At 40.9% G+C, this 21,529-nt stretch overlaps 1 protein-coding gene across 1 annotated transcript in view; it reads left to right on the top strand.

Moving 5' to 3' along the window:
- Nucleotides 1-21,529, top strand: part of arih2 (ariadne homolog 2 (Drosophila)) — an 82,533-nt gene that overhangs the window by 44,837 nt on the left and 16,167 nt on the right. The window contains exons 7-8 of the mRNA XM_073072051.1: nucleotides 10,881-10,990; nucleotides 18,076-18,193. Coding sequence (XP_072928152.1) covers nucleotides 10,881-10,990; nucleotides 18,076-18,193 — 228 coding nt within the window. The remainder of the gene's footprint in view (nucleotides 1-10,880; nucleotides 10,991-18,075; nucleotides 18,194-21,529) is intronic.

A 21,529-nucleotide genomic window follows, 5' to 3' on the forward strand; every position in this document is an offset into this window, starting at 1 on the left:
TTTGGATTTTACGAAGGCTTTTGACAAGGTGCTGTACACAATGCTGTTTAAGGTAAGAACCCATGGTATTACAGGAAAGATACAAGCATGGATAGAAGATTGGCTGACTGGCAGGAGGCAAAGAGTGGGAATAAAGTGGGCCTATTCTGGTTGGCTGCTGGTGACTATTGGTGTTCTGCAGGGTTGGCATTGGGATTGCATCTTTTCACATTATATGCCAATCACAAAATTGATGGGTTTGTGGCTTAGTTTGCAGATGATACAAAGGTAGGTGGAGGGTCAGATAGCATTGAGGAAGCAGGGAGTCTGAAGAGGAACTTGGACAGATTTGGAGAATGGGAAAAGAGATGTCACATGAATATAGTGTAGGGAAGTGTATGATCATGCAGTTTAGTAGAAAGAATAAAGGAAGACTATTTTTAAACGGGGAGAAAATCAAAAAATAAATCAGAGGTGCAAAGGGATTTGGGAGTCCTTCTGCAGTATTCCCTAACGTTAACGCAGGATGAGTTGGTGGTAAGGAATACAAATGCAGTGATATCATTCATTTTGAGGACTAGAATATAAGACCAAGCATGTAATACTGAGGTTTTATAAGGCATTGGTCAGATCGCACTTGGAGTATTGTGAGCAGTTTTGGGTCCCTTTATCTCAGAAAAGATGTGTTGGTATTGGAGAGGGTCCAGAGGAGGTTCACAAGAACAATTCTAGGAACAAAAGGGTTAACATGTGAGGAGTGTTTGACTCTGAGCTTGTACTTGCTGGAGTTCAGAAGAATGAGGGGTTATCTCGTTGAAACCTATCACATATTGAATAGTCTAGATAGATAGAGAGGATGTTTCTCATAGTGGGGGATTCTAGGACCAGATGGCACAGTCTTGGAATAGACATTTAGATCGGAGGTGAGGAGGAATTTCTGTAGCCAGAGGATGGTGAATCAGTGGAATTCATTGTCAGTCATCTCTGGAGGACGTCATTACATTTGAAGCAGAGGTTGATATGTACTTGATTGTTAGGGTGTATCTGGAGCTGTGGTATATAGCAAGTACTAATATCAACAGCAACCAGTCTTCAGACCTGAACGTGGATGTATATTGAATTTGAAATGCAGCTCTGAATAATGATCTTTCTGAAGCTGTATTTTGGGGGTTGATTGCAAGCAAAGAAACACTCCATTTGACTGCACATTCCTGCACATGCATGAATGCAGCCCAGAGTCAGTGGAAATTAACTTTTATTTTTAGTGTCTGGAATGTGGGTGTGAAGATGGAGGTGTTTGAAATTTACAGTAATTCAAAGGAAGCATTATAAATACATTGTAACTATAGAATTGTCCTGCTGTTACCTTTGATTTTTAGTATATCAAATGTCATTAAATTTTGAGTCAGGTGGGCTGCTTCTTTCAAGAGTGTCTTGAATGTGATGCATGCTGCTTGTTTTGCTGAATAAAGGCTTTTATATCACTATCCTGATAATGCAGAATAGGCAGGAGAATGGGGTTGAGAGAGATAATAAATCAGCCATGATGGAGCAGATTTGATGGGCCAAATGGTCTAATTCTGCTCCAATATCACATGGTTTTATGGCCTCATGGGAAATGGCCTGAAGAAAGATCTTGGCCTGAAATATCAACTGTTTATTCATTTCCATGAATGCTGCCTGACCAGCTGAGTTCCTACAGCATTGTGTGTGTGTTGCTGTAGCTGCACTTGATTCCCTCCATGAGGATAAGTTAACGTTGCAAGTTCAACATTGGCTACTGCTGTTGGGAGACCCAACCTTGCAAATTAACTCATGAACTCTTTGAATGAGAAATAGAGCTTTCTAGCACGAGATCTAAACAATCTGAGTTATGAAAACATTTTTAAACCACTCTCTCGCTCCTGCTGATTTGGATTTTCTTGTGAATTGACACATTTTTTCTTTGTTGAGGAAGAGTTAATTTTAGATGTTAGTCACAATTGCTTAGTATAGATCTATACTGAAGATTACAACAAAAGCTCAAGTTCTTAAAGTTTTAGTCATAGGAAGCTATGTGGTGGAAGATAATTTGAAGTCACACATTTTACTAAGAAAAATGAAAAGACAGATTATTTTCTAAATGGAGAGAGACAAAGTGAATGAAGTACTAAGGGATCTAAGTGTTCTGGTGTTTGAGTCACACAACACTAGCAGGTAGGTCTAGAATCCAGTTCAGAAGGTAAATGACACAGTGGCGTTCATTGCAAAGGGATTGGAGCTTAAACATGAAGTTTGTTGCAATGATCCAGGGTGTTGGTGAGGCCTGGAATACAGCATATAGTTTTGGTCCACATACTGACAAAACAAAGCAGGAATACAGAACCAACAACCTCAATGCTTCATGCACTCTTTGCGCAGCACCTTGAAAACCAAGGACACCTACCAGCTAGAAGAGCAATGATAGCAAAAGCATAGGGAACATCACCACCTAGAAGTTGCCCTCCAACCGACACACCGTTCTGATTCGGATATATATCAGCATTCCTTTACTGATGCTAGGTCAAAATCCTGGAACTCCCCATGACAAATTGTGGGTGTACACACATCAAGGACAACAGCAGTTCAGCACCATCTTCTCAAGAGCATTATTGGTAGGCAAATAACCCCTAGCTCTGACCGTGAAAGCCACATCCCTTGAACAAATATACAAAAACATGCTCCACAAAGAATTCGGAGTGGCGTGTTGATGTAGCATTTAATGTAAATGTCTCAAACTTTGTGACATGGGTTCAACCCTGACCTCAGGATTGCATGGCTTTTCTCTGGGTGTGCTAATATATTCTTACATTTCAAAGATAAGCTAATAGGTCAATTGTCTGGTGTAAATTACTCTGCGGCAAAAGAAGTACACAATCTATTGAGCATGTGAGAACACGTTGCAGAATTTCAGGGAATTGGGATTAATAATAATGTTTTGTTGAGAACTGGCATGAACCCAATGTGGCAAATTGCCCCCTTCTGTGTTGTAATAATTATTACAAATACACTGCTTAAAATGAATTAGTACTTGGTGTGGTTAGTTTCTGTGAATCCAGTGGCTGTGGGCCAAAGTCTCCCTGTAGAGTGCAAAATCCAGGTCAACACTGTTAGAGTATTATACAGACAGAAACGTTATCCTTTGGGTGAGAAAGCAAAGCATCACTTTGTCCCCCAGAATAAACATAAAAGATATCGAAGATCTAGTTCAAAGATGACCACAATATTGTTCCTAACATCCTGAGAATTATTTATCCCTCAAGTACCAGGTCAGTTCACCAACCTTTTTCTGTTCAAATCATGGCAAGGAATTGTTTTCATACACATAAGAAGGATCTTGATCCTTTACTCCATTGACTTTACCCCACAAATCGTGACTTTTAGGACTGTTAGGATGAGAAATGGCTTCTTTTTGTAGGCTGTGAGACTACTGAACTCCCAGCCACCATCTAGGTCTCACCATTTATGAAGCAGCAGAAGCATGGGGTACTGTTTGCTTTTTAACTTGTCATAAATGCACCATATTATTAATTTATTTGTGGTAATATTACTTAGTGTTGTGTGAGTTTTATGCATCGTGTTTGCTCCTTAGTCTGGAGGAATGTTGTTTCGTTTGGCAATATACATGTATGTGATTGAAATGACAATAAACTTGTTATTAAAATATCAAATTCTCATGCTTTTGCAATAATATCATATGCTCAAGGGTCTCAATTCTGAGTCTGGATCTCATAACCTTTTGGGAGGCAAGAATGTTGCCATTGAGTCACAACTTGTGCTTCAAAGAGTATACACTCAGGGACCTGTATTAGGTACTGGAGTGGAACCTGGTGTGATCTTCCTCTGCTGTAACCCATCCACTTCAAGGTACGATGTGTTGTGCATTTTGAGATGCTCTTCTGCACACCACTGATGTAACGTGTGTTTGTTTGAGTTACTGCTGCCTTCCTGTTAGCTTGAGCTAGTCTGGCCATTTTCCTCTAACTTCTCTGATTAACAAGGTGTTTTTGCCCACAGAACTGCTGCTCACTGGATGTTGTTTGTTTGTTGCACCATCCTCTGCAAACTCTAGAGACTTGAGTGTGAAAATCCCAAGAGAACAGCAGTTTCTGAGATACTCGAACCATCCCATCTGATGCCAACAATCATTTCACAGTCCAAGTCACTTAGAACATATTTCTTCTCCATTCCAATGTTTGTTTGGTCTGAACAACAATTGAACCTCGACCATGCCTGCATGCTTTTTATGCATTGATTAGATATTTGCATTAACAAGCAGGTGTATGTAATAAAGTGGCCACTTTGTTGTATAGTGTATAGTTTTGCACATGAGTAAATAATGTCAACACAGTGAAGAGTACTAACTGGCAAGGCAATTTCTGAATCCCCCAGTATGAAATAATCATTTTAAAAAGTGGCTGCTGTCCTATCTGCACTCAAGTAATAACTACATCTATTGGGGAGTTTTTCTGTTGTCTCATTCTTATGCAGATTTGCATTTATCTATAGAGGATGCCAACACTATTACATTTTTTATAAATCATGTTCAAAGTGAGTGTGTCATGTGCTCAGTTCTGCAATGTGGTGAACTTCCATCTTGAACTGCTACTTTGTCCACTGGCTTCAGTCTCCAGTGTTTCTCAGGCCATCGCAGCAATTAACTTGAAAGAAGACTTTTCATAAGAGCCTCACATGGACTTCACTGTACATATTCATTGAATCAAATTAGAAGATCAAGTGAAGGTGATATGACCAAGGAACAAAGTGAACCATATGCTGGGCATTATGGTTGGTACTGAAGTTCAGGATGAAAGACAGACTGCAGTAACAGTGTAAGAAGTGCAAATGTCTGAAGTGTTAGGATTATTTAAAAATTCCCAGAGAGTTCCATTCTGTGCAAATCTTTAAACAGATGGTCCAACTGAGTCTAGCAGCATTTTAACAGTTCATCCTGTTTGAATGTCGACATGCTTACGACAATGAAAGCAAAATAAATTTCAAACAACAAAGCATTGTAAGGTTCCTGCTGTGCTTGGTGGAAGAGTTTTTGGTTGGGAGGGTGGTTGGGGGTGTAGAGAGCCATGGTTATTGTCTCCTTCAGAGATTTCTCTGCTGCATCATTATTTCACTTTGTTTGCCAATGACATCCAGTCACAGTTACTGAGAAACAGATGCAGAAAAATGTTCCTTTCTTTGAGTTAACCCTGACTTGGGAGAAGCATGATGCTGCCATTCTCCAACTACACATTCCAATGGATATTTCATTTTAAGTACTCAAACCTGAGAGTGATACTGTCTGGAGCTTAGCTCCTGATAGTCTTACCATTAGCGGTAAGGTCAATGGGATATTCCAGTCAAAGAGCAATCCAACCAAGACCTCAGCAGTGGAGCTGGCAGAAAATGACGACACATCACAATGACAGTGAAGGCCGAGAAAGGCTGCAGCAGTGATGGGTCTCCAGACACCTTGCATTCAATACCACTGGCTCCTGACCCCGATCTGTCAAGGACCATGTGGTGGCTGTCCATGCATCATCATCATCCTCCCCACACTAAGCAAAGTCACGCACAGGTGTTCTCTTTTAAGGGAATAACCCCTCATGGCAGGGGTCCCAACCTGGGATCCATGGACCCCTTGGTTAATGCTAGGAGTCCATGGCATAAAAAAGGTTGGGAGCCCCTGACTTGAGGGAACATTGTGCTCAACTCGAGTGGTCACACTACTACTCAACAGCAGCATTCATCTGATTTTGAGCGCATCAATGCAAGATGAAGACAAAGCCAAGGAACTAGCTCAAGTTTAATTGTCATTCAGCCGTACATCAATACCCATGAATAAGCCAAACAGAACGGCGTTCCTCTAAGGCACAATACACAATACCAACAGTCACAGCACAAAGTGCTTGTAGCATACATCATTACAACAGCAGTAAAACATAACACTCACAAAATAAATAGTTTAGCCCAAGTCCCTGAGTGTCATGACTTGTAAATTGATTGGTGCTTGGGATGTTGTCCTGAATCCACATTTTCTGCAAGAACAAGCAGCAGTTCCTCATCTTGCACTAGTGCAGCCACAGACAAACTCAATCCATTTGGTCTTCTACCAAGTGAACACTGGAAGGCAACACTGACGGGAGCAGCCAGCCCCCAACCCAGCATGGATGCCTACCACAGTACACCACCTCTGGTGTCTCCTTCTCTTGGGGGGTGGGGGGCAGCACTGACTCCAGCTAAGATGCTGCGCCATACAGTGGAGTGCACCAGCCCCAACATCCCCCACCTGGCAACACTGCAGCTTGAGCCCCAATCGACAACAACCAAATATAGAATATCAGTAAAATATGATGAAGCAGAATGTCAGCATTTATAGTCCAGACCTCCCAACCTGTCGAAATCTTCAGTTTACCACAATAGAGCCTGTCTCCTGCCAAGTGAACACTGGGTGGGCAGATGCCCAGCTTTGACTCCAGCCTGGATGCTGCACCACACTGCCCCTGGTGGAGCACACCGGCCCTGATGACCCCCCCAGTGACACTGTGATTTGTGACCCTGTCCTTGCATATACAAGATAACAAGCACATATAAAATATCAGCAAAATACAATGGTGATGTCCAACAGGGTCTTGCGATCACAAGAAATCAAAAGCCCATTGCAATTTATGTTGGGAAGTTACAAAAGCACAACATTAACAACACTCAATGGTTCAACAAAGCAAAGTCTTTCTTTTCTACTGCTTGATGTACTTTCTCTAAAGGGCTGCAGAGTTCAGGTGCACCAAGATTAAGGAGATCAGGATACCCATTTTGAAATCAATGAGCTGAGTCTGTGGATTCAATAAAAGCCAGCAAAGATGGTGCATGGTTGCTATTCATGACCAGAATATCATCATTCAATGTTGGTGACAGGTTTAATGAACTTATTGATGGAGGTCCATTAGAGGAAAGTAAAACTGAGGGTCAAAATTGAGGGTTCAGCAGCAATGCTGAAGTGATAATAGTCAGCAAAATAGGAGATGCAAGTTAACACAATTCAAGCCAACTTAAAGGTTAATATGGTAATTTAGACTCTTCTAGAAATTTAGTATAACATTAACTCCTCCCCAGTTTAACCTGTTATGGTTAAAAATCAGTCTTATGTATAAGAGGTAGTTAAAGGTTGTCATCTAATCACCTCATTGGTCATCCAGAAACAGTGAGGAAAAGGTAGATTAGTAGCTGTAAGACCAAAGATTGCATATAATTATTTGTTGCAGCATAGCCTGTTATGTCTAAGAACAGGTATAACCTGCAAAAAGTAGTGGATACAGCTTGGTCCATCACAGGAAAAGCCCTCTCCATGATTGAGTACATCTACAAGGGTGCTGCTATAGAAGGTGTTATCAAGGTCCTCCACCATCTAGGCCATGCTTTCTTCTCGCTGCTAACATGGGGAAGGAGGTACAGGAGCCTTAGGTCCCATGCCGCCAGGTTCAGGAGCAGTTATTACTCTTCAGTCATCTGGCTCCTGAATCGTTGTAGATAACTTAACTCACCACAACACTAAAGTGATTCCACAACCTGTGAACTCGCTTTCAGGGAGTCTGCAACTCATGTTCTTAGTATTCTCTATATGCTGATTTTATTTATTGCTTTCTTTGTACTTGCACAAATTTGTCATTTGCACATTGGTTGTTTGTCAGTTGTTGTGTGTAGCTTTTTATTGATTCAATTGGATGTTTTTGTTCTACTGTGAATGTCTGCGAGAAAATGAGACTCGGTAGTAAATGGTGACATATACAGTTTACACTTTCATAATAAATTTACTTTAAACATTGGACTTGGTAATTATGTACAAGCACTGAGATGAATACCTTGGATAGAAAAGCTGAATCAACAGCCATAATAGATAGTACATATGGTTGGATGCAAGTCTTGCTGGCTGTTGTATCTTCAGCGTTGGAACAGTTTCCTATTTATATTTAAGTCAGGGTAATATTTATTTCTTATTTGTTTTTCTGTTGTGACATAAACACTGATACTTAAAACTTGCATATTGGCCAATTCAGTGACAAAACATGAAACTGAAATGCCACAAGATAATAAGGCATTGGAGTAGAATTAGGCCATTCGCCTGAAACGATGACTGTACTTTTTTTCCATAGATGCTGTCCGGCCTGCTGAGTTCAGCATTGTGTATGTGTGTTGCAGAAGCCTATCAACCTCTCCTTTAAATAGACCCAGTGACTTGGCTTCCACAGCTGTCTGTGCTGATGATTCCACAGAGTCATTACCTTATGGCTAAAGAAATTTTTTAATAGAAATATGATAAGAATAAATGTTCATAACTGAACATTATTGAAGTATTTATACCATATATAACCTTGAGATTCATCTCTTTGCAAGCAGCCACAAAGCAAAGAAACACAATGGAATCCAGGAAAACCCACACATAAAAAAAGACTGACAAACATACAATGTGGAAGGAAAGAAACATGTAAACAAATAATACATAGAACATGAACTGCAGAGTCCCCAGAAGTGAGTTCACAAGACACAGTGACAAAATTCCCTTCCTCTTGTGTCCTAATGTTAACTCTATTTAACATTGAAATCTAGCAGGTAGGTATCTGTAAACAAGAGAAAATCTGCAGATGCTGGCACACAAAATGCTGCTGGAAGTCAGTAGGCCAGGCAGCATCTATGGGGAGAAAAAGTACAGTGGATGCTTTGGGCTGAGACCCTTCATCAGGACTGGATAAAAAAGATGAGTTAGAAGGTCAGAATCAGGTTTATCATCACCGGCATGTGCCATGAAATTTGTTAACTAAGCACCAGCAGTTCAATGCAATAGATATCTAGCAGAGAGAGAAAAATATAATAATAAATAAACAAGTAAATCAATTATGAATATTGAATAGATTTAAAAGAATGTGCAAACACAGAAATACTGTACATTGAAAGAAGTGTGGTAGTGTCCAAAGCTTAGGAATCAGATGGCAGAGGGGAAGAAGCTGTTCCTGAATCTCTGAGTGTGTACTTTCAGGCTTCTGTATCTCCAAACTGATGGTAACAGTGAGAAAAGGGCATGCCCTGGATGCTGGAGATCCTTAATAATGGACGCTGCCTTTCTCAGACACTGCTCCCTAAAGATGTCCTGGGTACATTGTAGGCTAGTGCCCAAGATGGAGCTGACTAGATTTACAACCTTCTGCAGCTTCTTTCGGTCCTGTTCCAGACAATGATGCAGTCTGTCAGAATGCTCTTCACGGTACAACTATAGAAGTGTTTGAGTGTATTTGTTGACATGTCAAATCTCTTCAAACTCCTAATAAAGTATAGCCGCTGTCTTGCCTTGTTTATAACTACATCGATATGTTGGGACCAGGTTAGATCCTCAGAGATCTTGACACTAAGGAACTTGAAACTGCTCACTCTCTCCACTTCTGATCCCTCTATGAGGATTGGTATGTGCTCCTTCGTCTTACCCTTCCTGAAGACCAAATCAGCTCTTTCGTCTTACTGACGTTGAGTGCCAGGTTGTTGTTGCGGCACCATTCCACTAGTTGGTATATCTCACTCCTGCACGCACTCTTGTCACCACCTGAGATTCTGCTGACAATGGTAGGGGGAGAAGAGGAAGAAACACAAGGTGATCCTTGAAATGGGGGTGGGATGTGAAGTAAAGAGCTGGTAAGTTGGTCGGTGAAAGAGATACAGGGCTGGAGAAGGGGAAATCTGATAGGAGAGAACAGAAGACCATAGAAGAAAGAAAAGGGGGAGGAGAGATGGGCAGGTAAGGAGGTAAGGCGAGAGAGGGGAATGGTGAAGGGGGAGGGTGCATTACCGGAAGTTCGAGAAATTGACATTCATGCCAGCAGGCTGGAGGCTACCCAGACAGAATATACGGTGTTGCTCCTTCAACCTGAGTGTGGCCTCATTGCAACTGTAGAGGAGGCCGTGGACTGGCATGTCAGAATGGGAAATGGAATTAAAATGGGTGGCCACTGGGAGATCTTGCTTTTTCTGGTGGACAGAGTGTAGGTGCTTGGTGAAGCGGTCTCCCAATTGTTAGGTCTCACCGATATACAGGAGGCCACATCGGGAGCACTGGATGCAGTAGATGACCCCAACAGACTCACAGGTGAAGTTTCGCAGCACCTGGAAGGACTGTTTGGGGTCCTGAATCTAATTATCCTTTCTTAGCAAGTTAACAAATTTAACTACTGCTTCCTCAGCTCTATTGATGAGTTGAGAAGGCTGCAGCTTGCCTAGCTGCAAGATGACATACTGTTTCTTGAGTTACTTGTTCTTATGGGTAATTTAATATGAACTTTCAAAAATGATATTTCCAGGAACTCTACCCTCAATAAATTCATTTGAGTATTTGTGGCTCCTTTTATGCAACGTGCTTGCCCCCCCGGCATGCAATCATACCCATAAGTGATTTTTTTGTACTGTTTTAAAATACACAGAGGAACTTCATTTCTGCAAAATTCCCCTTTTTCCTCAGTAATTTTTGTTAGATTTGGTTTGGATCGAGTTTGTTGAAAAGAAAATAATAAACCCGTGCCAATCCTTTATCTGAGCCCAGTCACTGTATATATTGAGTCATTGCCTAAGAATCCTCTTGGGCCCATTTCTTATAATAAAGATGCAAGTAATTAGTAGGTATTTAAAAACGCGGTTGATGGGTTCTTGATCAGTAAAGTTGTCAAAAGTTATGGGGAGAAGGCATTAGGATGGGGTTGAGAGGGATAATAAATCACCCATGATGGAATGGTAGAGCAGACTCGATGGGCCATATGGCTTAATTCTGATCCTAGCTCTTATAGTCTTATGGAATCTGAAAGGACCTGCTACTTTCACTCTGCTAATTGTCATTCTGTTTGCTTTTCTACTAGAGCCATTATCAGCTGCAGCTTTGTCCTGGTGCTGACTGTCCGATGGTGATCCAGGTGCAGGAGCCTAAGGCTCGGCGTGTGCAGTGCAGCCGCTGTAATGAGGTCTTCTGGTGAGTGACTGAAGTAGAAGTGTCAAAAAGTATTACTGAAGTCAGTTATACAGCAGAAAAACAGGCCTTTCGGTCTAATTAATTCATGCCGACCCTTTTGTCTTTTAAAGTCCCATCTCCCTGCATTTGGCCTTTATCCCTCTAAAGTACTTGTATATGTATACCTGTCTAAATGTTGTAATTGTACTCGCTGGCTACTCATTCCATATATCTACCATCTGTGTGGAAAAAATGTTGCTCCTAAGAGTCCTGTTAGATCTTTCTCCTTTTTCAATAAACCCGTGCTTTCCTAGTTTTAGTTCTCCTATCCTGGGAAAGGATTATGGGTGGCAGGGTGGAGATACGTCTCTACCAAAGGAGATCTAAGACATTCCTTCCCTCCGCTAGCCTGCAGGTCACTCTTTGGCACTGTGCAGCACCTGCATAGCCTCCCTGATCAGGGTTATGTGAAGCCACGGGAGCAGGTGATGAATGGTTTTATGAGCAGCCGATGCATATCACAAGTCCTGGTTACGTGACCACTGACACCAGGCAGACAATCTCTGAAGAGTATTGATAATGGATGGGATCACCTGTCCTGTAAAGACACTGCCCAGAAGAAGGCAATGGCAAACCACTTGTGTAGAAATATTTGCCAAGAAAATTCATGGTCATGGAAAGACATGATCGCCCATATCATATGACATGGCACATAACGAAGGAATGAAGCTGGGAAAAAGACTGTAATATGATACTATATACGATTTTATATAGATCTATATGGTTGACCATCAGTTTCCTTCGCTTCAGAGAAAAAAGTCCTAGCTTGTTCAGTCTTGTAGTTCACACCCTTTGCCTTTATGAATTTTTCCTGTGCCATTTTCAGCTGACTAACATCCTTCCTATCCCCATGTGACCAAAGCTGCACACAGTTTACAAAGTCCAGTCTTGCCAAAATTTTGTACAACTGCAACCAAATATGCCAATTCTTGTACTCGGTGCTCTGACCAACAAAGGCAAGTCTTCCAGGTGCTTTCCTCACCACCCACTCTACCTGTGTCTCCATTTTCAGGGAGCTATGTTCCTGTACTTCGAAGTGCTTCTGTTCTTCAACCCTTCCCCTGGTCGTGCTATCTGCTGTGCAAGTCCTGCCCTGGTTTAACTTACCAAAGTGCAAGACCTCAAACCTGTCTGAGTTAAATACCATTTGCTAATCTCTAGTTTCTCAAGTTGGTCTATATTCCTTTGTAAATTTTGATCATCCTCCCACAGTCCAAAATGTGTAAGACTCTGTATTCATATTTTGATGCTTGAATAATTTAATTATTCAGTCCTTTGAATGCATGAGTGAAGTAAATTTTGAATGGAGGTGCTTGTTTTATCCTTTTCATGCTTATAATTTATTATAAATTCAAGGCAGTTTCACACATGGATGCCTTTATTAATACAAAATCTCCACTGGGCGCTCTGCCTTGTGTTTATGAACCTCACAGACCTTCACTGCTTGGAAGATTTCGGCTGAGATCAGTTATAAACCTCTATAGAACCTGTTATTGTTGTTTTCCACCTTACCTCGATGCCACCAACAAAATCAGGAAAATGTCCACTCAAATGGCTGCATTTGACCTGCAAAAATATGTGTTTGCCACTGACCGACAAATTGCATGCTTAATAATTTTGTTGTTTTTGAGAGGTAAAAAGCTAAAGTTTCTCCCTGCGCCTTGTTTGGCAACCTTTTTGTTTTTTTTTAAAAAAGTGTCTGTCTGACAGACACAGGACACAATTGTTAGCTCGACACTCAACCCAGCACAGTTGGAAGGCATGTAAGGAGTCGGCTGGATTTGAACCTAGGACCACTCGCCCTGAAGTCCAGTGAAGATACCACTACACCACCAGTCTACCAGACAGTCTTGGAGAAGATTTTGCCTCTATTTGTTTGTACCCCCCTCCCTTTTTAAAAATTCTGTTCCTTTTCTGGACCAAGAATCAGCCAGAATTTAGATGTAAGGCTTCTGACACAATTAGAGGGAAGGAGAAAATGCAGTAAACTTTCTGACATGGTTTACATGTAATAATACTGATCTTTTAATGGACTTTAAAAGCTGAAGACTTAATTGTCTCGGCACTCTGAGAAATGATCTCAGTGGATCTGAGCTGCCAGTATTTTTCTCCTTGAATTTTCATTTCTACCCCCTCCAAGCCCCCTATCCCAGACATGTAACATGTGAGTGCACCTTTTGTTAAAGGAGCAGTTGTCTGTTGTCAGCTATTCAAAGGTTGGTGTTTTGAGTCAGTGTGACAAGAGTTGACTGAGGTTTAGACAGGATTAAGACACAGATCATTTGGGCCAGTCAGGCTTCACTTGAGCTACCAGCTGTCTTTTCTAATCAATACCCATCAACATAATCCTCAATTTCCTCCCTCCCTTATTTGCCTGTGACGACAAGACCCCATTTTTTCTGATCTTTAGATTAAGAAGTTTATTCCAAATTCCTCTTTGGATCTCTTATTGATGGCTTCTTGTTATGCTCCTCCCCACAAGTGAAGCGATGTATCAATGTTATCAAAACCTTTCATCAGTTTATAGACCTCTGGGGTTTCCCCTTCTCTCCATGAGTAAAGGAATACTTCCTTGCAAAAATTTGACTGCAATCCAAATGAATTGAAGAGCGTATCATTTTACCTTGCATTTTCATGTTAGTGCAGTCAGCATTGATTGTGTTTATTTGTGCTGATTATTCTCTCCCGTAGAGTTGTTAAATGATTAATTACTTGGATGTTGGAACAGAAAATGATGCAAAGTTTCTACTGTGTAGCTATTTTATCTTGAGTGGTGTGTGTGAACACTAGAGGATCCATGATATTAACCTGCTTCTTTGAGGAGTTTGCATTGCAACAGTTGATCTATTCTGGTGTCCTTTCTGCTGAGTTCTGGAAGCTTAATTCCCCAATGACACTGGTATGAAAATGAGAGGTCCCAAGTCACAGATACCGTGAAGCAGCACAGTAGCTTAGTGGTTAGCACAATGCTTGACAGTACAGGTGACCCAAGTTCAGTTCTTGTTGCTGCCTGTGAGGAGTCCTTCCCATGACTATGTGGGTTTCTTCCAGGTGCTCTCGTTTCCTCCCACAGTCCAAATATGTACAGGTTGGTAGGTTAATTGGTCATTGTGAATTGTCCTGTGATCTGGCTAGGATTAAATTGAGGGATTGCTCGAAGGGCTGGAAAGGCCTGTTCCGCGCTGTATATAAGTAAACAATAAAGCACTTTAAAAGCTGTGTCAGTGTAAGTTGACAGCTGCGGGAGAATTGCTGACTTCGCTGGTGTGGGAAGCACAGTGACAGAGCTTCTGGAGTTGCGGCCTCATAGGGTCAGAGACCTGGTTTGAATCCTGACTTGGGTTATCTGTGCACATTCTTCCTGTGACCGTAGGTTTCCTTTGACGCTACAGTTTCTTCTCATATCATGATGGTTTGTAGGTGGGTAGGGTAATAGTTAAGAGGTGGAATTTGAGGGTGGGGATAGTTAAAGGGAAGGAGATGGAGAGAATATAAACAGGATTACTGTAGGATTACTCGTTGGTAGTTGAAGGTCATTGTGAATCTGAATGGACCAAAGAACTTGTTTCCATGATGTATCACACCAGCTTTATTTTCTTTTGACTCTTTCTGGAGGCTCCAATTCCTTTTGGAGGACAAAGATTCAGTATAAACCCAACTAATAGTCCTAATGTAATATAAATGTCCAGGATAAAAGGCAAAATACTTAAGAGGAACCTGAGGGGGTACTTGGAGGGTGGAATGAACTACCAGCAGAAGTGGTGGATGCGGGTTCAAGTTTATGTTTTGTTTTATTTAGAGATGCAGAGTGGATCAAGCTCTTCCGCCCAACAGTCCACACCTCCCTGCAACCCACCTATTTAACCCTACCTTAATCACAGGACTATTTACAATGACTGTTTCACTTACTAACCGGTACTTCCAAGGACTGTGGGAGGAAACAGGAGAACCCAGAGGAGACCAATGTGCTCAGAAGGATGTACAAACTTCTTATTGAACAGTACCAGAATTGAACTCTGAACTCTACCCTGGACTGTAATAGTGTCTGTGACTTTATAATATCACATAGAAATTTATTGAATAGAGCACTATAGTGGAGAGGTTACATTGTTGCTTCTCCCATTATATTGCCTGACTGGTGATTTTGTGATTTGTATAAATGACCTGGATGAGGTAGTAGAAGGGTGATGACTGATGACACAAAAGTTGGGGGTGTTGAAGATAGTCTGGAAGGTTGTCAGAGGTTACAGTGGGACATCAATAGGATGCAGACCTGGAGTGAGAAGTGGCAAATGGAGTTCAACCCAGGTAAGTGTGAAGTGGTTTATTTTGGTAGGTCAAATTTGAAGACAGAATATAATATCAATGGTAAGATTCTTGGCAGTGTGGAGGATCAGCGAGGTTTTGGGGTCCATGTCCATAGGACTCTCAAAGCTGCTGCGCAGGTTGACAGTGTTGTTAAGAAGGCATATGGTGTGTTGGCTTTCATCAATGGTGGGATTGAGTTCAAGAGCTGTGAGGTAATGTTACAGCTATATTAGAGCTTAGTTAGATCCACTTGGAGTACTGTGTTCAGTCTGGTCACCTCATTACAGGAAGGATGAGGATACTATAGAGAGAGTGCAGAGGAGATTTAAAAGATGTTGTCTGGATTGGAGAACATGCCTTATGAGAATAGGTTGAATGAACTTGGCCTTTTCTCTTTGGAGCTATGGAGGATGAGAGGTAACCTGATAGAGGTGTATAAGATGATGAGAGGCATTGATCTTGTCATTAGCACGAGGCTTTTTCCCAGGGCTGAAATGGCTAACACGACGAGGCATAGTTTTAAGGTGCTTGGAAATGGGTACGGGGGGGATGTCAGAGATAAGTTCACACAGAGAGTGGTGGATGCGTGGAATGTACTGCTTGCAACAGTGGTAGAGGCAGATACAATAGGATCTTTTAAGAGTACATGGAACTTAGGACAATAAAGGGCTATGCGGTAGGGAAATTCAAAGCAGTTTCTAAAGTAGCTTACATGGTCGGCATAACATTGTGGGCCGAAGGACCTGTAATGTGCTGTAGATTTCGATGCTTTATGATGTGTGGGAACACTAGGCTACCCATAATATTAACCTGGTTCATTGAGGAGTTTGCATTGCATCAGATGATATTTTTCAGCGCAAACACGAGGAAATCTGCAGATGTTGGAAATTCAAACAACACACACAAAATGCTGGTGGAACACAGCAGGCCTGGCAGCATCTATAAGGAGAAGCACTGTCAATGTTTTGGGCCAAGACCCTGATGAAAGGTCTCGGCCCGAAACATTGACAGTGCTTCTCCTTATAGATGCTGCCTGGCCTGCTGTGTTCCACCAGCATTTTGTGTGTGATATTTTTCAGTTTCCTTTCTATAGAGTTCTGCATGCTTAATTTCCTTGAGGGACTTCTGTCTCTGAATGTTCATACACACACATTTAACAATTAGAACTTCTGGATACAAAACAGTTTGAGGCCCCCATAAGCCTGTGTTTTTATATTACTTCCATTGGTGACTTTGATAAGAATGACTCATTCACTTTGCTCCAGGAGTTAATCATGTACTAGTGTAGGGAGCAAATCACTGGTGATGATGTGTTTTAGATTGGCTTTATTCTGAAGTTAAGAAAGTACTTAGCTGCCTTGGCAATGTAATTCTTCAGTAGCTCAGCTAACGTGTTGAATTGCTGCCTACGTGCATATTAGTTAAAAGTATTAAAGATAATGTTGCTGCTCTATAAAACTCTGGTTAAACTGCACGAGCACTATTGTGTTCAGTTCTGGTTGCCTCATTATAGGAAGGATGTTGAAGCTTTAGAGAGCATGCAGAGAGGAGATTTACCAGGATGCTGCATTTATCAGAGAGCATGTCTTGTCACAAAAGGTTGAGCAAGCTAGGGCTCTTCTGTTTGTAGAGAAGGAGGATGAGAAGTGACTTGATAGAGGCGCATAAGGTGATAAAAGGCATAGATAGAGTGGATAGCCACATACATTTTCCTTGGACAAAACTGGCTCAGTTAATCAGCTAGCAGTTGTAGAGAGAAAGAGTTAATGTTTTAGGGCCAAAAAAATCCATTGCATTGACGCAGTGGTTTATCATATCATATATCTATCTGATCTTTTTATGTACAGTAAATTGTTTTTTTAAAAAAAAAATGCAGTTACTGTGGGTGTACTTGGCAGCTATTTGAGGCAGTGCAATTTCCCACGTACAAGAATGAGAAAAACATGTTGATGTATTTCAGTGTTATGAATTGACCAAAAACTATTATACAAATCACATCATGATTCTGTGCCCTTGTTTGAATAGTGCAATATGTTCTTACATGTGTACCCGAATTGGAGCTGCACACACTGAGTCGCCACTGTCTGGCGTCATCTGACTTGTTGCATCACCGCCTGATACGAAGCTAGATGCAGAGGGTTGTAATCTCAGCCATCTCCATCAAGGACGTCTTCAAAAGACAGTGTCTCAAGAGGGTGATATCCATCATGAAGGATCCTCACCATCCAGGACATGCGTCTTCTCATTACTACCATCAATGAGGAGGTACAGGAGCCTGAAGACACCCATTCAACATTTTACGACCAGCTTCTTCCCCTCTGCCACCAGATTTCTGAAAGGCCATGAGCCATTGAACACTAACTCGCTATATTGCCCTCTTTTTGAACTATTTAATTTAAAAAAATAAATTATTGTAATTTATAGTAATTTTTATGTATTGTACTGCTGAAAAAGAACACATTTTGCAACATCTGTCAGTGATAATAAACCTGATTCAGATTTTGAACCATCAGGGTAAACAAATGGAATCTTGGTTTAACTTTTTCACATTGCATCTGCAGCATGACACATCAACAGTGAAGCACTCCATCTCTATTCAGTCCAGCGTATCTGCTTGATTAGTACTTGAAATAGAATCTTTGAAGGACAAAATGTATTCACTTTAATCTGAGTTGTTGCCTGGAAGTCTGGAAGTAGTGACATTATTTGAATTCTAACCAGCATATCTTATCTTGCAGCTTCAAGTGTCGCCAGATGTACCATGCTCCCACCGACTGCACCACTATTAAAAAGTGGCTCACTAAATGTGCTGATGACTCAGAAACTGCAAATTACATCAGTGCACATACAAAAGATGTAAGAAGATAGCAACTTTTTGTGTATAATGATTGTGTACTGGCCTAATGTTCTGGAGATTATTTTGTTCATTTACTTTTAGCTGGCAAAGCTTTTTCTGATGTGTGTCCTTGAACATTGAATGGCTTCTTGAACCATTTCAGGTTAAAGTTCACATATATAATTGAATGACAGTAAACATGTATACTGCCAAGTGAACAACATTCCATCAGACTAAGGTGCCCAACACAGTAGATATAACTCTCACAAAGCACATAAAGTGATATTACCACAAATAAATAAATAAATAAATAAATAAATAAAATATATTCCAGAAGATTGACTTTTAGCATAAGGTGCATTTACGATACAAGTTAAAAAGTAAACATTATAATGTTACTGGTGCTTTTTGCATGAGGAGAGCTGGGTAGTGGCAGGAGTTCAGTAGTCTCATGGCCCGGGGTCGAAGCTGTTTCCTACCTAATAGTCCTTGTCCTAATGCTATGGTGTCTAGTGCCTGAGGTTGTGGGATGGGTGGGAGGGATTCTTGACAATGCTAAAGGTGGAAGAGATGATTCTCTGATCAGTCCTTTCAATCCTTTTCAATGTCTTGCAGTCAGATTCCCTGTAATTCCTGTCCCAGATGGTGATGCAGCTGATCAGGACACTCCAATGCTGCTCCTGTAAAAATTGATTAAAATGGGGAGAGCAGGAAAATGTCAATATCCCTGGAGAATGCTTGAAACAGTGTAATTAGTTTGCTGATGAAACTGCTTTTAGTTCCATATTTTTAAAGCGCAGTTTAAAATTTATAAACGGCTCTGGTAAGCTTTTAATTTACCTTTACTTGATCATTAATTGAGCCCATTGAATTAGTTATAAAATTACATAACATCAATGTTATTGTCCTCAGAACTGTGGCAAATTCAGTAAACCTGATAATTTCTCAAAGAAGGAACAATCATATTGTCTTGGTAACTGATGGCTTACAATGAAAAGGAACCTTTCAGGCTGATCCAGTCATTCCTGACACTAATCGTTCACTTTGCACTTGGATGTTAATGCATTAGGTGGTCTGATTGTGAGGTGGTTACTACCAAGGAATGTTTTCTTGGAACTCTGAAAGAGAGGCAGTAAATGCAACCTCACTATTATCACTTATGTACGGGGGGGGGGGGGGGGGGGGGAAGACAAGTCATGAATGCCAGTATTTGCATTTATAGAATATCATAGCATTTTTTTTCCATCTTCATCATCATACTTCAAAATCAGTGCTCAAGTACATGCATAGGATAATCTTTTCTTTGTTTCTTGTTATTTCTCAGAACTTGATTGGCTGCAGTTCTTGTCATTGTTTGCAGCATATTTTCTGTTACGCAAGGTCTGGAATGAAGGGTTCTGAGTAATCTGCAGTTTCCTTAACAATTCTTATTCATCTGTGTCAATCAAGAGTAGGACTTCAACCAAGAAATATTTTGGATATTTTAACAGATTATCAGTTGATAGGGTGCCTCACTATATTATAAGGTTTACTATTTCCCCCCTAAATAGTAGAAGCTTTTGTGCTGTAAAATGCAGTGGGGTTATGATAATTAAGTTTGAAGTTGTTGCAGTTGTTTTCTTCAATCATGTATGCCATGGTCATATGCCAACCCCTGAGACTTGTTGTGCATTCATTATTACAGGCAGAACTTGATGAAAGAAGGACTTGTTTCAAAATTTAGTCTAGAAGAAACCACTGATGTTGGTTTATTTATTCTTACAGTGAATTTGAAAGATTTTGTGGAGAAGGTGCTAATGGCAACACTCCATTCCTTTCAGATGCTCTCTGTAGTTAGTCCAAGAATCAGAAGCAAAAAGAAAGTAGCAAAGATCACCTACTCTTTTTTTTTCCTTGCAGTCTTAGTTGATATAACCCTGTCTTCCCCTCAGTCCCTCCACCTGCTGCTCTGAATAGCACCAGCAAATCTGCAAGGATACTAATGCCCCTTGAGTTTGGGTGCAACTTGTCCTCCTTGTAAATATCCCACCTGCCCCAGAAGAGGGACTGGAGATACGTGTACCTGAAACCCTACACCATCGCCTTTAACCATGCATACAACTATACTTTCTTCCTACTTCCTGCCTCATTCGCACATGGTAGTCAAGTCAAGTCACTTTTTATTGTCATTTTGACCATAACTGCTGGTACAGTACACAGTAAAAGCGAGACGTTTTTCAGGACCATGGTGCTACATGAAACAGTACAAAAACTACAATGAACTATGTGAAAAACAACACAGAAAAAAACTATACTAGACTACAGACCTACCAGGACTGCATAATGTGCACAAAACAGTGCAGGCATTACAATAAATAATAAACAAGACAATATGCACAATAGAGGCACTAAGTTGGTGTCAGTCCAGTCTCAGGGTATTGAGGAGTCTGATAGCTTGGGGGAAGAAACTGTTACATAGTCTGGTTGTGAGAGCCCGAATGCTTTGGTGCCTTTTCCCAGATGGCAGGAGGGAGAAGAGTTTGTATGAGGGGTGTGTGGGGTCTCTCTGGCCTCTTAAATTCTCTTTGCAGGACCTCATCTCTTTCCTTTCTGTGTTGTTAGTGCCAATGTGGACTATGACCTCTGGCCGCGAACCCTTCCCTTTCAGATTGATCTGTGCCTGCTGAGAGATATCATTGATCCTAACACCAGAGAGGCCATGCACCATTCTAGAGTACTGCTTACAGCTACAAACACTTGAGACCTCTATCACTTTAGCCAGCTTTCTCTTTGTTGTACCCTGCAGTACACCATGATGCCATAGAGCTGTCTTTTTTTCTTGAGAGACCACACGTGCCTGCTTCCCAGCACCCCTTATTAGCATCCAAAACAATATGCATGTTTGAGAAGACAGCCATAGGAGACTCAATTGGCTGCTGTTATCACAGTGATTAAGCTTCAACAGTGGTTCAATGACGGTGAAATGTTTTGGGACTGTTTAAAAGAGATGTGATCAGTAGTTTTTAAATGCAAGAATTCCTTTAGTGATTGATGCATCTGAAGTAAGTTGAAATATGTGAGAAACAGTTAAACTCTGATACCTATTCAGAAATCTGACTTTGCCACCCACTCTGAAACTCACCAGGGTCTTAGTTCCCACGTCCATCTAACACTTAATTGGGTTCTCTGGAAAGATGTAATATTGTGTAACATAAAATCAAAGTAAGTTAGGATATTAATAGAAGTAATATCCAGTAGTCCACATATTTCAAAGTTCAGCATGTTGGATTATTAGAGTGACACTGTATTGTTAATTAGCTCAGTGTTGAAATATATCATTTCTTCAGAGTAGATCTTTAACATTGGTATTCTAGGGT

The sequence above is a fragment of the Hemitrygon akajei genome, chromosome 19 (assembly GCF_048418815.1).
Source record: "Hemitrygon akajei chromosome 19, sHemAka1.3, whole genome shotgun sequence".
In the NCBI taxonomy this organism is placed as follows: domain Eukaryota; kingdom Metazoa; phylum Chordata; class Chondrichthyes; order Myliobatiformes; family Dasyatidae; genus Hemitrygon; species Hemitrygon akajei.